The following is an 18131-nucleotide window of genomic DNA, read 5'->3' as shown; positions in this document are numbered from 1 at the left end:
TAGAATATATCAAGACCTGCTGGTTTGCCCCCCCTCCACGGTCTGAATTTAATTAGCAGCTGTTTCTGGGGGAACGCCGTAGAATGTGCTCACAAGTGGCAGCAGGAGGGGAGTGTTTCCATGCCAGTCAACTGTCGCCATGCCAATTATTTGTGGTTTCTTGATGTGTTTTTGACACTCACCTACACACGATGATAACATTCGGTTTCCCTTAAAGATTTGTTTGTAATTTTAGCCTCTTATCCCATGAAACATCCTCTTGAGCCCGTCCTCTCTCTTCCATAGTCTCACGTTTTCCAAAAGTCTCCTTCGCCTTTTGTTTCTGTTTGAATCGAAGTAGAAGAAAGAGAAGAATAAATACTCTAAGGAAAGTAAGAGGTTGTTCTGGACGGATTCTGCAGCCTTGTAATTTGATTTTGGACAGCCATTCAAAGAGCTCTAGCTGGGTCGGAGAGCAAGGAGGCCCCTGCCCACAGACTCGGAGGCCACGGGAGGGAGTTCTCCCAGGCCCAGTTGAAAGGTGCAGCCAGAAATGGAGCTGAGGCCTTGCAGGGATCAGAGTCAAGCAGAGGGAGGAGCAGGGTCAGGATGGAAGAACACCCAGAGCACCCAGAGCCACGAGGGCCATGTGTTCCCTGCCTCTGTTAGGAGCCGGCTATCTGCTGCCCAGCGACTGGGCCCTGCTGTGCTGGTTGCCCATTAGGGGCTGACAGGAAAGAGCCAAGGAAGAGTCCTAGCAGACACCCAGCTGACCGCTTGTTGTGGATAAGTTTTTTTTTTTTTTTTTAAGATTTTATTTATTTATTTGACAGACACAGTGAGAGAGGGAACACGAGCAGGGGGAGAGGGAGAGGGAGAAGCAGGCCTCCCGCGGAGTAGGGAGCCCGATGCGGGGCTCAATCCCAGGACCCTGGGATCATGACCTGAGCCGAAGGCAGACGCTTAACGACTGAGCCACCCAGGCACCCCTGTTGTGGATAAGTTTGTACACAGAGGATTAAACTCAGATTCTGTTGCGAGCAGTCTCCCACACATTTATTTAACATATTTATTAAGCATCGATGATGTTTAAGGGTATATGTATAAACCACTGTGCCAACTACTGCTATCAGATAACAAAATGCAAAGTAAAATAATAAACTGATACTTTGCCCCCCTTTTTAGCCCAAGTCGGTGAAATCTTCAAAGTGTCCTTCATTTTAATCAAGCGGGGTATTTTTGTTGCGTAATAGTAGACTTATAAAGAGGGTCATTTCAGTGAGAAAGTTCTTTGTCAGAAACTGTAAACTCGGAGAAGTAACAGAGGATGTATATAGATATGTGTTCCAGAACAGCGTATCAGATAGAGGAAGGGAGGTGTTTTAGATTACCATTTCAAATGTTTAAAAATACTTACCAAGCACATTGCTTGTGCCAGGAAGCAACATACACATACTAGGAGTATTGAAGCAGAAAAGAAGAGGGTAGGACAGAGTTTGGTTGTGTTTGGGGAGGTGGGCAAAGGAGTCCAGCCCAAATCAGGAGAGAAGGGCTGCTGGTTGATGTGAAGAAGCCCACGAGAAAGGACAGGAACCCTTTTTGATGCCAGAAGAGTCCATCCACTCCATCACAGCAAGAGCTGCTACCATAGACCACCTGCTTCTTACGTGTAATATGATAATCGCCCCAACAGGCATTTGTCTTCAGGACCAGGGAACAGACCTGGCCCCCTCCCCCCATCCCCTACCCCATCCGCTCCTGCTGCCACCTCTGCCTGCTTGCTTATTCCTAGACTTTCAAACAAAGGAAAGACCTGATTGCTCCGTTAGTGTTAAAGACACAATGTGAATGCCCTTTGGGGTTGATGATTTAACATGAATGAATATCAGCTACAGTGTAACTTTTTAATATTAGTGATCAAAAATCAGATCCTTCCCTGCTTTGTAAAAATGAAGAGGGATTAAAGAGGGCAGGAGGCCATTGAGTATTTGAAAGCAGATGTTGCCATCTGCCAGGGAAGACCTGAAGATGAGTTGCATACTTGATGGTTTGCCAGAAATTGAAATTGGAACACGTAGAAGGTACCTAAGGACAAAGGTATTTTTGTCACGCATTTCATTATAGAAGCTACATGTTATTTATGAAAACTGGGTGAGAGTCAGCTTTTTTTTTTTTTAACCAGCTGTCTTCATATGAAAGACCATCATCCCTAGGGACATATTAATGTGACTTCCATTGTATTTGTGAAAGAAATTTCTAATCTGTAAGAGTAACCTCAGAGAGTAATATGTTTTAGGCAGGTATGCTCAGTACCTTATTATGGCCTCTATCACCCTACACTGTGACTTTGTTCCCCTTTATATGGTATCCTTCTAGAAGCAAAGATCCTGTTCCATGTGTCTGTGTGTCCCAGTGAGTAGCAGATGTACCATAACCATACACAGAAATGTTTGAATAAGAGAACGAATAAATTCATTCATTTGGCTGCTAATCAATCAAGAAAATTGTAGGCAACCATAATAAATAGGATTTCTGTGCTGTTATTCTTATGACAATTTTGATGTCAAAAAATTTAAAGAATGTCTTCTTGTTAGAAATAGGACATCCTCCAAAAGGTCAAGACAATAGCTTCTGCCCTGCTGCCTGTCATTCATCCTTCAACACATGAATTTGTTAATTTGCATGCAATTGGCTCCAAATATACAGACATTTATTATTTGCTTATGTGGAAGATCAGAGTTAAGTGACTCCAGGGCTGGTTTAGCAGCTCCACAGTGCCATCGGGGACATAAGTTCCTCCATCCTTCCCTCCGCCACCTTCGTCTCGTTGCCACGTGGTTATCAGATGTAGGTTGCCTCTCTGTGCATCACAGCCTCGTGCTTCCCAAGGCAACAAGTGCGCATGTGTTGCAGGGGAGAGCAGGGCCGTGCATCCAGAGCAGCAAGCAAGCTCTTCTCTTACCTGGGAGGAAGACGTTTCCCAGAAACCTCCTCGTGGACCTTCTGTTCCATCTCAGCTCACATCCCTTTCCCTATACCAGTCACTGGCAGAGGGCAGTGGATTGCTGTGCTTAATTCCACTCAACAATGATTCATCTGACTTCTGTTTAAAAAGAAGAAAGAGGAAAGAGGCAGGGGTGCGTGGGTGGCTCAGTCGGTGAAATGTCTGCCTTCAGCTCAGGTCATGATCCCAGGGTCCTGGGATCGAGTCCCTCATTGGGCTCCCTACTTAGTGGTAAGTATGCTTCTCCCTCTCCCTCTGCTGCTCCCCCTGCTTGTGCTCTCTCTCTCTCCCTCTCTCTCTCAAATAAATAAAATCGTTAAAAAGAAGAAGGAGGAGGAGGAGGGCATGGATGTTGGGTAGGCAACTAGAAATATCTGCTGTACCACACCTAGTCTCCAGCTGAAAAATGAGAATCAGCTCTCTTGTCCAGTCATACCTCCAAGAGCTAACTTTTCTTCCAGGATTATATTCTGGCTATTTATATCATTTTACTGATGGTTTTTAAAAATCCTGAACTTGAGGAGGAGCCTAAAATATATGAGCCTTGCCCAGAATTACAAGGTTTTAGTGAGTCATGTCCTTTCCCTGCTCTGACTTTGGGTTGCTTTACTCCGGAACATTTTTATGAGTTATATTTTACAAGTTCCGTGTTTTTTCCATTTTAATTCATATGTAAGAGGATTTCTGGGACTACGGTTTCTAGGATTACGGCACACTTACATAAAAGGAAGTAGATTGTGTCAGCCATCAGAAACACATCAAAAGTCTCAGCACACGCATCAGTTTGCACCAAAAGTTGTAAGGATCTGGAGTGGTACAGTTGGTTATGTGTCCAGCTCTTGGTTTCAGCCCAGGTGGTGATCTCAGGGTCGTGGGATCGAGCCCCTTATCAGGCTTCACACAGCCCAGAATCGGCTTAAGACTCTCTTTCCCTCTACTCCTGCCTCCCTAAAATAAATAAATAAATCTTAAACAATTTTTGTAAGGGTGCATGATATTTGTGGCTTAGGGAAATTTTTGATCCATTTAAGTGAATATAGTAGTGTCCATTTCAGGAATTGGAATGATTTACTTAAGTTCTTTCTAGGTGAAACCAGCCCTCAAAGGAAATGCATTCCAAATCCTCAACACATACTTCAAAATATTCAGCGGTTTATCAGCTTTCAGAATGACCAGTGGCTCATGTCTGTCTGTCCCCAGGAAACAAGCTTCCTCAAATGATAGGCCTGCCCTAGTATCTGTTTCAGTTTTTGTCCTGGCTTGCACTGTCTTAGACTTCCTGCCTTGTACTTTTTATGAATCATTGTCAGTTCATGTAGGAGATGCCCTAAAAATGCCTTTGAAAACCCTTTGGCAGATGCGCTAGAGAAATATATTCCTGTGAGTACAATGGCATTCATCAAATGACAAAAAATTAGATAAACTTCCCAAAATGCCTTTTTTTTTTAAGTGTCCTGGAATTTTGTGGTATATATTTCTCTGGAATAAATCAGGTTTGGGCTGGTGATTGTTTTTGTCAAGAATTTGTCAATTTTGAAACACCTCTAGACTCCCATTTGGGATTGGTGTAAGCCTGCCTTGTTGTTGGCAATGTGAGCAGTGCCATTTCCCAGCAGATGGCCCGGGAAGACACAGGCGGCAGAGAACATGCCAGTTCCTTTCTGCCCAGAAGTTTCATAGCCAATTTTCTGCCTCCCTCTTGGCCCATTATAGCTGTCTTTGCAACTCCAAGAGCATGATTTCAGAAGTCACTGAGAGGGGCAATTTGAGGGGCTTTTTCTTTTGTCTTATGCCATCATTTTTAGTATTTGTTCTTAAAAGGCTCTTCTCTTATGCCAGAATATCTGGATTGTAGGAAATGTCTAAAGAAGATAACTAATTTTCGATTAAAATAAAGTGACTAGACACATAAGAATTCGCTTTCTATTTCTCTTCTGAACTTCTTTTATTTTATTTACAACGTTCCTGAATACACACACACACACGCACACACGCCCACGTGCACCCCAAGGTGAGGAATGATGCTCAGAACAGTTATTCCAATAATGCTGTCATTGCTCAGACCATTTTTGGAACTTCATCTTTTAGAATTAGCCTAAAGAAGAGTCACAGCTCTTATAAGCAAACTAGTCTCATTATTATATAAGTGTACCTGGTTTTGACTAAAACCCCAGCTTAATCACCCTATTTACCAGATTTGGAATCAGAGTATCCCAACACTAGGTGGAATAGTAGAAATCATTTAGTTCAACCCCCCTTAGTTCCTGATGAGAAAGTTGAGGGCTAGAAAAGTTAATTGACTTGCTAAAGAGTACATAACAAGTTAGCAAACAGTTTACACCAGAAATCAACTCTATCCTTTGGCTGTTTATTAAAAATCAACTTTTGTTTTAACACATAGTTGCCACCATTAAAAATATAAAGAATCTGTCACAGACTCTGTAGATCCTTCCAGAAGCAGTCCAGAAGTGTTTTGAGCAGTGACAGTATTGTAATAAATGCATCTTTTAAAAAGCTTATATATGTTTTTTAAAGCTTTTATTTATTTATTTGACAGAGACACAGCAAGAGAGGGAACACAAGCAGGGGGAGTGTGAGAGGGAGAAGCAGGCTTCCCGCTGAGCAGGGAGCCTGATGTGGGGCTCGATCCCAGGACCCCGGGATCATGACCTGAGCTGAAGGCAGACACTTAATGACTGAGCCACCCAGGCGCCCCTAGAAAGCTTATATTCTTATTATAGTAAATGTATCTCCATATGTAAGTTCCATTATATTTGTTAAAAAAAAAATAGACTGTAGTTACAACTTTTATATAAATTTCTTAAATTAGCAACAGAATAAAACCCTATCCCAGTTCTTAATTGTTCCTTGTTTTTCTCATTTCTCATGGAGAACATCTATGAGATGCTACAGAGAGCTCCAAACAGTATCTGCTGGGCTGAGGCAAGCTTGTCCTTGTGCTGGGCTGTCCACTGAAATAGCCACTACCCACGTGTGGTTATTTAAATTTTAATTTTAATTAAATAAAATTTAAAATTCAGGTCCTCAGGTACTCAGTAGCCACATTGGACAAATAGCTACCATATTAGACACCACAGATGCAAACATTTCCATCAGCACAGAAAGTTTTATTGGTTAGTGCTGGTCTAGAATTCTTACAGCCAATATACATATTTTAATTTACTGCTTATCTCTTATATTACCTCTGGACAAGTTAGAAAGTGGTGACAAGTTCTGGGAAAGTTTTTTTAAATGTTTATTTGTTCTCTAAATGTTTCTAGCTATTCTGCATAGCTTAATTTTAAAAAGCAAATATTTATTTTGACCCATTTTTAGAGCATGATTATGTGTGTGGAATTCATATCAATTGTCATGTCCTGGTTGCTAAATTTTCTTAAAGTATGCTAAAATTGTGGCCAAAACTATGTTAATGTTGCCAAAGCTATTGGCAGAAATCTCTTTATGATGTTGCAACATTTGAAATTAACTAGTCTGGACAAAGACAAGGGAAGTTATGTTGAATTCATTCCCCTTTTTTTATTGTTATGTTAATCCCCATACATTACATCATTAGTTTTAGATGTAGTGTTCCATGATTCATTGTTTGTGCATAACACCCAGTGCTCCATGCAGAACGTGCCCTCCTCAATACCCATCACCAGGCTAACCCATCCTCCCAACCCCCCTCCCCTCTAGAACCCTCAGTTTGTTTTTTAGAGTCCATCATCTCTCATGGTTTGTCTACCCCTCCGACTTCCCCCCTTCATTCTTCCCCTCCTGCTATCTTCTTCTTTTTCTTTTTTTTCCTTAACATATATTGCATTATTTGTTTCAGAGGTACAGATCTGAGATTCAACAGTCTTGCACAATTCACAGCGCTTACCAGAGCACATACCCTCCCCAGTATCTATCACCCAGTCACCCCATCCCTCCCACCCCACCCCCCACTCCAGCAACCCTCAGTTTGTTTCCTGAGATTAAGAATTCCTCATATCAGTGAGGTCATATGATACATGTCTTTCTCTGTTTGACTTATTTCACTCAACATAATACCCTCCAGTTCCATCCACGTCGTTGCAAACCACAAGATCTCATTCCTTTTGATGGCTGCATAATATTCCATTGTACATATATACCACATCTTCTTTATCCATTCATCTGTTGATGGACATCTTGGCTCTTTGCATAGTTTGGCTATTGTGGACATTGCTGCTATAAACATCGGGGTGCACGTACCCTTTTGGATCCCTACTTTTGTGTCTTTGGGGTAAATACCCAGTAGTGCAATTGCTGGATCGTATGGTACCTCTATTTTCAACTTTTTGAGGAACCTGCGTACTGTTTTCCAGAGTGGCTGCACCAGCTTGCATTCCCACCAACAGTGGAGGAGGGTTCCCCTTTCTCCGCATCCCCGCCAACATCTGTCATTTCCTGACTTGTTGATTTTAACCATTCTGACTGCTGTGAGGTGGTATCTCACTGAGGTTTTGATTTGGATTTCCCTGATGCCGAGCGATACTGAGCACTTTTTCATGTGTCTGTTGGCCATTTGGATGTCTTTTTTGGAAAAATGTCTATTCATGTCTTCTGCCCATTTCTTGATTGGATTCTTTGTTCTTTGGGTGTTGAGTTTGATAAGTTCTTTATAGATTTTGGATACTAGCCCTTTATCTGATATGTCATTTGCAAATATCTTCTCCCATTCTGCCAGTTGTCTTTTGGTTTTGTTGACTGTTTCCTTTGCTTTGCAAAAGCTTTTTATCTTGATGAACTCCCAATAGTTCATTTTTGCCCTTGCTTCCCTTGCCTTTGGCGATGTTTCTAGGAAGAAGTTGCTGCGGCTGAGGTCGAAGAGGTTGCTGCCTGTGTTCTCCTTTAGGATTTTGATGGACTCCTGTCTCACATTGAGGTCTTTCAACCATTTGGAGTCTATTTTTGTGTGTGGTGTAAGGAAATGGTCCAGTTTCATTCTTCTGCATGTGGCTATCCAATTTTCCCAACACCATTTGTTGAAGAGACTGTCTTTGTTCCATTGGACATTCTTTCCTGCTTTGTCAAAGATTAGTTGACCATAGAGTTGAGGGTCCATTTCTGGGCTCTCTATTCTGTTCCATTGATCTATGTGTCTGTTTTTGTGCCAATACCATACTGTCTTGATGATGACAGCTTTGTAATAGAGCTGGAAGTCCGGAATTGTGATGCCGCCAGCTTTGCTTTTCTTTTTCAACATTCCTCTGGCTATTTGGGGTCTTTTCTGGTTCCATACAAATTTTAAGATTATTTGTTCCATTTCTTTGAAAAAAGTGGATGGTATTTTGATGGGGATTGCATTGAATGTGTAGATTGCTCTAGATAGCATTGACATCTTCACAATATTTGTTCTTCCAATCCATGAGCATGGAACGTTTTTCCATTGCTTTGTGTCTTCCTCAATTTCTTTCATGAGTATTTTATAGTTTTCTGAGCATAGATCCTTTACCTCTTTGGTTAGATTTATTCCTAGGTATCTTATGGTTTGGGGTGCAATTGTAAATGGGATCGACTCCTTAATTTCTCTTTCTTCTGTCTTCTTGTTGGTGTATAGGAATGCCACTGACTTCTGTGCATTGATTTTATATCCTGCCACTTTACTGAATTCCTGTATGAGTTCTAGCAGTTTTGGGGTGGAGTCTTTGGGGTTTTCCACATAAAGTATCATATCATCTACAAAGAGTGAGAGTTTGACTTCTTCTTTGCCGATTTGGGTGCCTTTTATTTCTTTTTGTTGTCTGATTGCTGTGGCTAGGACTTCTAATACTATGTTGAATAGCAGTGGTGATAGTGGACATCCCTGCCGCGTTCCTGACGTTAGGGGGAAAGCTCTCAGTTTTTCCCCATTGAGAATGATATTTGCTGTAGGTTTTTCATAGATAGCTTTTATGATATTGAGGTATGTACCCTCTATGCCAATACTCTGAAGAGTTTTGATCAAGAAAGAATTCTGTACTTTGTCAAAAGCTTTTTCTGCATCTATTGAGAGGATCATATGATTCTTGTTCTTTCTTTTGTTAATGTATTGTATCACGTTGATTGATTTGCGGATGTTGAACCAACTTTGCAGCCCAGGGATAAATCCCACTTGGTCATGGTGAATAATCCTTTTAATGTACTGTTGGATCCTATTGGCTAGTATTTTGGTGAGAATTTTTGCATCCATGTTCATCAGGGATATTGGTTTGTATGTTGAATTCATTCTTTTTTTTTTTTTTTTGAAAAATAAAAATGTTTTTTATTTTTTATTTTTTATTTCTTTTTTTTATTGTTGAATTCATTCTTAATATCCATTTTATTTGCAAAGACTGCAAATTACTTGCCTACCTTCATTAATCCAACATCCAGAATGAAGTCCAGGCACTAACAAGGAGTGGGTCAGCTCTAAAAACTGATCTGGCATCTGGCTTCTGGTCCATCTGCAAGCGCCCTGCTCTACCCTCAGCAGTTAGAGAGCAGTGACCAATCCTCTATGGCTTTCGTAGGCCCCGTGGTACTTCGTATGATGTCCTCCCAGTACATCATCTATAAGTCTTACTGGACAAATAAATGAATATTTGATCTGGTCTGCCCTGAAAATCATTACATTTGACAGCCGGCTCATAGGATTCATGAAGTGGGACTGCTTTGAGTTCTTTTATTGTGGAATGATATCTACTGAACTAACTTAGTAGGATTGGAATTCTTGGGTGATTACCAGTCATTTTGGTGAATCTGTGCTGAATGAAATTAGGGACCAGTGAGCCACAGGCTTTCACAGAGGAGGGCTAAAATGCAGCTTATTCTGTTTGCCATTGCAGGAACGGTAACTCCAGTATTAAAATAAAGCTGAAATAGGAAAGCTACAAAATACCATAATAAAATTAGAGAGGGTCCGGAAAATAAATAAGCAGTCTTTCGTGTCTGTGTGTATAACTTTGTCACTGAAGCATACATAGATACATTTTCTATTTTTCTTTTACATATATTTTATACAAAGTATTTCTCAGAAGACTGGTATTTCTTCAAAAATTAAATAGGTAGATGTATATCTGCTGTTACTCAGCTGGAACAGCCGGGCAGTGATCCTTTTAAACTGTTTAGAGAGTGTCGGTCTCTGGTGAGATCCACTCTCCCTGCTTCTGGTAGGTGGTGTTCCTTGTGTAAACGCTTGAGGCAGGATCTGCACCAGGAAAATTCTGAAACTGTAACTCAGTCTAGTTTCTTTTCTTTTTAAGGAATTTTTTAAAAAATTAAATGTCTCCTTCCCAACCAAATGGATGTTAACTCTGATAAAATTCTTTGCCAGACACTAACAGCATCTGTTGTGTCCTGTGGCCTGAGGTTATAAGATACCTTAAGGATTTAGGAGGAAAGAATTCTTCTTTCCATCCTGCAGTTTCTGGTGTTGGTCATGAGAGAGTGATAATGTCTCAAATCTTCATTTGTAGATTACAATCAACAGAGACAGCGGTGAAGACGTGAGCTCCCCCAAACACGGAAAGGAGGACCCAAACAACATGCCCCATGTGGGCGGCAATACGTGGGCTGGCGGAACAGGTTGGTAGCACGGGCATCCTCCTGGGTCGAGCGTCCCGAGACTTCCCGAGCCTGCGGAAACCACACACACCCCTGAGAAGGCTCAGGGACCACTTGCCTTCTCTGCCTCCCCCGTTAGTCAGCTGTTCTGTACTTTTGCCCTGCGTCCCGGCATGACGTCAAGACATGGAAAAACTGGCATTTGGAGTCCCACAGACTCTGCCACCCTGGGACCAAAGACAGTTCTGACACTCCCAGCATTGCCACATCAGGGAAAGGGGAAAATATTAGCTGCCTGACAAGGTTGTGGTGTGGATTACATGAACTTGTGATTATAAAGTGCTGAGCACACGACCTGGTCTGAAGAATGTGTTCGTTAAAAAAGTTAAGCCCTTCTTTTAAATTGGGATCACGCCAGGAATCTATCGTAAATTCTTTCTTGGCCAGCCGACTTGGAAAAGAAATGGGCTTTGCCTTCCCCATCTGAGTATGTTGAGGATGCAGGGTTTTGAGATAAGAGAGTGGGCTGCAGTTTGAACTGATGGCTCTGGTCCATTCCTTCCTCTTGGCTGCCTGACAGGAGCATTGTTCCCATGACTGCTGTCTTCCTCTTTCCTGCGGCCGCTGGGGCACACACATCTGCTGGGCTGCAGGAATAGGGCCAGACTGTGTGGGCACTGTCTGATCGTATCTCGGCCATGAGCCGCTCTGGTACGAGCTCCGTGCTTCACCTTCCCCGAGGACGCTGTGTGCCTCTTGGCCTTGACAGCCTCGGGAGGAAATGGGTTTCTGTGCTGAGACAATTGCTATCAAATAGGCCTGGAGACTTCTTGCCTATTCTGTTTATTCATCAAGCATCAGCTTTAAAGAAAGCATATTTTTAGAAATGTCCTTTGATCTTGAAATTAGTGTCAAGCCAGCAAGATTTAATCCATATGGAATGCATTGTGGAACGAGTTGGCCAGATGTAGGTTTTTCCCAGCGGTGGACTACTCTGGAGCGGAGATTCTCGCTTTTTATTCCATTTGAATCTCCTAGCTCACCTCTGTCCAGACTGAAGACGATGTTTTTGTTTCCCTCGGCCTTTATTTTTCTATCGAATCTTTTTTACTTCAAATTCTTTTTATGTCTGTCATTCTCCCTCAGAATTTTCTATGTGGAACTTAGTCTGACCCAAGTCACTTGATCCCTCTTTCATCATCAGAGCACCTCCCTTGCGTGTTCTCCCATATTTTCGGAGCTGATTTAGGGTGTCCAGGATTAGCTTCAAGATTATGCCCTGAAGTCTAGAACCTCTGACCAGCATTTTCATTTAAGTAGTACAAATTAAGATTTTTTTTTTATTTATTCATTGAGACAGAGAGAGAGAGGGAGGGAGAGAGAGAGAGAGAGAGCACGAGCAGGGGGAGAGGGAGAGGGAGAAGCAGGCTCCCAGCTGAGTCAGCAGCCGGATGTGGGGCTCGATCCCAGGACTCTGGGATCATGACCTGAGCCAAAGGCAGATGCTTAACCATCTGAGCCACCCAGGCGCCCTAAGTAGTACAAATTAAAGGCTCTCAGAAGCAGAGGTCATGAAGAGCTCCCCGCTCATGCCCTCTTCACCCTGGTGCAACCTTCCCGAGGGTTCCTGTGACTCATGCTGAGCCTCGCTCATACCAGCCTCTGAACAGTTGTGGGTACTTTCCTCTTCACCAAGACTGATGTTACCTCAGCACCCAGGAAGTGTTCCACTCGAATCTGTGACCCACCCATGCCTAAGAAGAACTTCCTATAGGAAGGGAATCGGGTCACAGAAACAGCTTTTCTGCCTCTGGAGCTCATTGTCATTGTCCAGTTCCTGGTCCTCTTTGCCTCCAGGCTGTCCCTGAGTGAGAGCCAGGAATCACACACGTCTAAGAAGGAGTTTTCCACCCCCAATTTCTAAATAAGAGTGAAATCAGATGTGCTCAAATCGAAGGGTAAACATACGATCATTAATAGGTTGTTCTCGTGGTATTTCCCAAAAGGAAGTGACCTGCCTGGACCCTGGTAAGGGAAGCAGTGCATACTGAGTTTTACTTTTAGTTTATTACACCAATTAAGGCTCCAAGGGAGAAAAGATAAATGTAACATCATTTAACCAAAACCTAAAAGCTTTCAAAATTTCCACTTTGTGCAACTTAGAAATGACCTCATTCTCATTCTGTGACCGGAAGTTGTCTAAATAATCATGGTAGTTCTTATTTTGCACCAGGTACTGTTCTAAGCATCGTAGCCTCATGACAGTGCCAAGAAGTAAATCATATTAGTATCTCCATTTTACAGCTGAGGAGACTGAGACACACAGAAGTTCAGGAACTTCCTTCAAGGACACCCACATAGTGTATGGGGGCAGGATGCAAACTCACGCGGTCCAGTTTAACTGTACGATGCTCTGCTATATAACACTAGTATACGATAGGATACGATACGATACTTTCTCTCCGATGTTGAGTTCTCTTCTAAGTGCCCAAGTTATGTGTGCACGAATGAAAGAAACTGATTGCTAGTATTTTAATCATTATAAAGAAGAGGTAATAAACTGGTAGCCCAGGGGCCAAATCTAGCCAATATATGTATTTTGGGGGTCAACACAGTATTTTAAAATAATTTGAATGTATTGAGATAAGGCAAGCTTTCTCTAGCTAGCCAAGGTCCTCACCTGCTCTTCCAGGCATTTAATTTATATTTACAACATAAACAGTGTACACTTATAAGCATGCAGACTTGGGTTTATATTGGAAAAACTGTTCTGAAACGGACAGTACCCAAAGCTGACTGTATCCTCTATCCTCCCTGTCTTTCTCTTATTTTAGGGAAAAATAAGGTAACATGTGAGGGACGAGGAGTGTTGCTCATTTAATTAACAAATATGTACCAAGTTATCCATGGAGTTCAAGCCACTCTTATAGGTACAAAGGTATAAAAGTATATAAGATATAATCCCACCCATCATATGGTTGGTGAGAAAAGAAAAAAATAAATATTAAAGGGTAGTAAATAGTGGCCAGGAGTGATCCCTATGAGGTAGAGTTACCAGATGAGGTGTCCTGGGATTTGGACTGACCCTTGGAATATGGGTAAACTTTGGCGGATGGAGAAGAGAAAAGGCATCTAAACAGGGGGGTACCCTTTGTTTCCAGAAGAAGGTCATTTGAATATTTAATTACTAATTAGGTACAGTTAACATGCTTCACGGGATGGCTTTCAAGCCATGATCTGACTTTTGTCTTGTGGCCTGGATCAGACTTACCACCTGGAGTTTCACGGTTTCCTTCCAGGAGGAAGAGACACCGCAGGTCTGGGTGGCAAAGGAGGTCCATACCGGCTGGACGCAGGCCATACCGTGTACCAGGTGTCGGAGGCTGAGAAGGACGCGGTTCCCGAGGAGGTGAAGAGAGCTGCCAGAGAGATGGGCCAGAAGGCCTTTCAGCAACGGTGAGTGGGTCACCCCTCACCTGGCACAGCACAAACTGAGACCCATAGCGCCTACCTCCCCGGCAGAGACAGCCCAGGGAACATAAGGCCTCGTTCTCTGCTTGATGTGGTCAGTTCAATGCATTGATCACACGTGGCTGAGTAGAAAAAGGAACTGAGCCCATTAGAAACGAAAACCAAAGAGACCGCTCTTAAGAGAAGTTAAAGTTCAAATCACTCCGTCCACATCCATTCCTAGGCCCCAGAGGGAATTTAGCAAACTCTAGGCAGTGTTCCCTTCCTGCCCTCAGGAATCTCGTAGATGGGTGTGGGGACAGGACCCGTAAACACGCATATGCACACTCAGACTCACACACTCACACACACTCCTTAAGTGCTGCAGTCATGGTACGGAAGCCATGCCTCCTGCTGGTGTAGACAAAGATAAGTCAGTGAGGTAGGGCCTGAGCTCAGCCAGGGTTTGGATCTTCCAGGAGGGGAAACCTAAATGAGCAGGATGAGCACAGTGTCTGTGGCGGAGAGAGCCCGCTTGCCCATCCAGGAGAAAGGGTACCAGCTGGGTGGGTGGGGAGGGAGGTTGAATGTGGAGTCCCTGCCAGTGCGTGGAGGCCTTGAAATCCAGGCCAGCGAGCCTGTGGCTTTTAGATGATCCGGAACCCATGTGGGCCACTTTGATTGGAACCATCTAAAAAATGAGAATCCACATGATGCTTTCACTAGACATCCACATGTGTTCTTTAGCTAAAAGCCAAAAATACCAAAGGACCGGCAGTACCTCCTTTAGGAGTGAGGGAATTGGTAGTGATTTGGGAGGCAGCTTTACATTGTTGTGCTCAATGGAAGGGGCTGGGTGCCGTTAGAAAAAAGCACGCTTGTGTGTGTGTGTGTGTGTGTGTGTGTGAGTTATGAAGTTCCTCCCACGTAGAACATCTGGTATTACATTACACGCTGTGCTTACACATCCTGCAAGTAAACAGCACAGAACAATAGGGACAAGAATGCAGGCCCCTCCTGCCACACCCTCAGGAAAGCCTGTGAGCAGTAGGAGCTTCATGTCCCCAGCAGGTAAATAAGGCAAAAGTGTCCCTCCTAGCCATTCTGCTGACTTCCCAGGAGCCCTGGAACAATGTATTTATCCTCACTGTGACCGAATTGGCTTGCATGGAGATAGGTGACTTGCCTCTCTTCCTCCTCTCAAAGAAGTTAGGGGACAGATAACTATGTTAGAAATGAAAGCAGTTTCACCTTCTCCAAAAAAGGTGGGAGGAATGCTATATGAAAGATCTTGTTAGGATTCAAAGACTGCTCAACCTTCCATATAAACAACGAAACATCCACTTAGGAAAAGAACCCAAACATGAGATACGCCTCATTCTCCCCTCCCCGACTACTGAGTTCCTAGGTTGCCATGCTCAGAGTGGTCTCAGTTTTTGCACAAGTGGACAAATAGCGTGCTTTGACACACATAGTTCGTGGGGAGGTGGAAAGACCTTTCAGAAGTGCTTGGGTACGAGTATGCAACCCCTTCTCTGATTTCCATAATAGGGGTAAGAGACCTGGTTCTGTTCACCACCACCGTGCAGGGGAAAGAAGTCAAGGAGCATATGTGATAATAAGGCAACTAAATTTAGTGTCTGTGGGAGAGGAAAGGGAAGAAATGGGGAAGGGAGTAAGAAAACCATACACCTCTGCTAATTACTGCAGAGAAGAATCTAGTCCAAGTAAAAGAGAAGACCATAAGGTGGTTGAAAGACAGGAAGTGAGCAAGAGTATGAAAAAAGAGGGGAAGAAATAAAAACACATGGAAATCCTAAGAAAATCAGGGCATAGCAAAACACAGCAAAGAGGGTGCTTTCTACTTTCATGTAGTAAATAACTCCTATTTGGTGAGTATCCAATTTAGTACTGCTGAAGATTCTCTTTAACTTTTTATTATGAAACTTTTTTTTTAAAGAGTTTATTTATTTATAAGAGAGAGAGAGCAAGCAGGGGGAGCAGTAGAGAGGGAGAAGCAGACTCCCCGCTGAGCAGGGAGCCCAATGCGGGGCTTGATCCCAGGACCCTGAGATCATGACGTGAGCCGGAGGCAGATGCTTAATTGAGCCACCCAGGCGCCCTATTATGAAATTTTTCAAACATAAATAAAAAGAGGGAGAAGCAGAGAGAGAACCCTATGGACCTGTTCTCCCAGCTTCAAGAAGAAAAATTTGGCTCCACTCCCAGTCTCCATCCCTACGTTGTTTTGAAACTAATCCAAGATGTCCTATCTTTTCACTGTAAATATTTCAGAGTATATCTCTGAAAGATAAAAACCCTTTAAAAAATTAAAAAACATACAATTCAACTATCGTATCTTTAAAAAGTAATAATTCTTCACTATCATCAAATAGTTTGTTTTAAAGCTATTTTGCAACTCTCAGCATATGTAGAATGAGGTCAAGTCCCTCCATTTATGCTTTATAGTGTCCTCTACCTTTTCTCCACACTTTTTATCACTCTTTCCCACTGTATTATTATTTGTATGAAGAGTTGATTGCTTCTCCACTGACTTTTAGTCCCTTGAGGGGAGGGGATTTTGTTCTCTAGTACATCCCAGCACCTATCCCAGAACCCAGTGCATGGCAAACACTCATACACACGTGTGGAATGAATAATGCACACATGAATACCAATGCTTTATTCAGAGTCTGGCTGATACTTAGTTCAGAAACTGGCTAAACCAGACTGGGTGGGGGGATGGGTGAAATGAGTGATGTGGATTAAGGAGGGCACTTGCTGTGATGAGCACCAGGTGATGTATGGAAGTGTTAAATCAATATATATTGTATACCCAGAACTAATATAACACTGTATGTTAACTAACTGGAATTAAAATAAAAACTTAAACAAAAAAAAGAAACTGGCTGAAACCAGAGTGACAGGCAGACCCATCCATCAGCCTGGAGGTCCCCCGTATTGCCTTAAAGAGCCTAATACTACTGATTGGCTCTTGTCATCATCAAAATAGCCTCTAGTTAGCATTCATTTGTATCTGAATTCCAGTTCTGTACCTCTTTCTATATATCAAGAATTGGTTGATACTTTACACCTGAAACTAATATTACACTGTATATTAATTAACTGGAATTTAAATTAAAACTTTGAAAAAAGGATTGATTCGGGAAGACTAACAGAGGTAGACAAGCATAAGACATGCAGAAAGCAGGACAGAAACATTAAACCAATAAAACATGAATGAGATTGATGGTGAGGTATTTTCCATGCCTAAAAGGGTGTTCGAGGGGCGCCTCGGTGGCTCAGTCGGTTAATCTGATGCCTTTAGCTCAGGTCATGATCCCAGGGTTCTGGGATTGAGCCCCGCATTGGGCTCCTTGCTCAGTGGGGAGCTGCTTCTCCCCTGCCTGCCATTCCCCCTGCTTGTGCTTGCTCTCTCGCTCGCTCGCTCTTGCTCTCTCTGTGTCAAATAAATAAAATCTTTAAAAATAAATAAATAAATAAAAGGGCGTTCGAGGCAGGCGTCAGCTAATGGAAGGTATACCTACTAGCATTTGTAAAACGAATCAGTCTTACACAGTAGATCTCAGCTTAGGTTTGTTTTCCTCATAACTGGTCCAAAATTATAATATTTAAGTCTGACCTATAAGAAAAGTAAAATGAGAACCCAAATTCCCAGACTCTTACATAACAATAAATACACCCTTTAAAAGTATACTGTGCCAACAAAATGCAGTTAGTCCACATAGATTACTAGGATGTGAAGCAGCTGTGCCCTGCAGTTTTGATCAGGGTTAAAGCAGCAAAAAGACATATTTCCAGCTAGTCTTGTGGGCTTTGAGAGTATTAGCACCAGGAAGCTTATCTGATCCAAAGGCTAAAATTTCCTATTTTCTTTCCCCATTCCCTGCGTCAGTCTTCATCTTTCAGAATTTATCAGCTTTGAACACCTTGTAGGTGATCTTTCTGAAAGCTGACACAACCTGGAATATGATTTCCAGATTTCTTCATAATTAAAACAGCATGTGGTGTGTTTTTGGGTGCAACACGATCGTGCCAGAAGTAGCCTTATAAATGGAGCTGATTCTGATCTCACTACAAAGACCAGTCTGCCCAAGGTGACCTACCAACTGCCTGATTCCTTTCTTGA

At 42.6% G+C, this 18131-nt stretch overlaps 1 protein-coding gene across 6 annotated transcripts in view; it reads left to right on the top strand.

Moving 5' to 3' along the window:
- Positions 1-18131, top strand: part of VWA8 (von Willebrand factor A domain containing 8) — a 344595-nt gene that overhangs the window by 287804 nt on the left and 38660 nt on the right. For all 6 annotated transcript variants that reach the window (XR_010409990.1, XM_064586049.1, XM_064586051.1 and 3 more), the window contains 2 exons: positions 10444-10552; positions 13831-13987. Coding sequence is in view for 5 of the 6 variants with exons in the window: in XM_064586049.1 (XP_064442119.1) it covers positions 10444-10552; positions 13831-13987 (266 nt within the window). In the remaining variant the exon portion in view is untranslated. The remainder of the gene's footprint in view (positions 1-10443; positions 10553-13830; positions 13988-18131) is intronic.

Source organism: Mirounga angustirostris, unplaced genomic scaffold (assembly GCF_029215605.1).
Source record: "Mirounga angustirostris isolate CCGP_5_RB_7025 unplaced genomic scaffold, mMirAng1.0.hap1 SCAF_3, whole genome shotgun sequence".
NCBI lineage: Eukaryota > Metazoa > Chordata > Mammalia > Carnivora > Phocidae > Mirounga > Mirounga angustirostris.
Note: the sequence above shows the minus strand (reverse complement) of the source record. Positions and strands in the feature narration are given on the sequence as shown.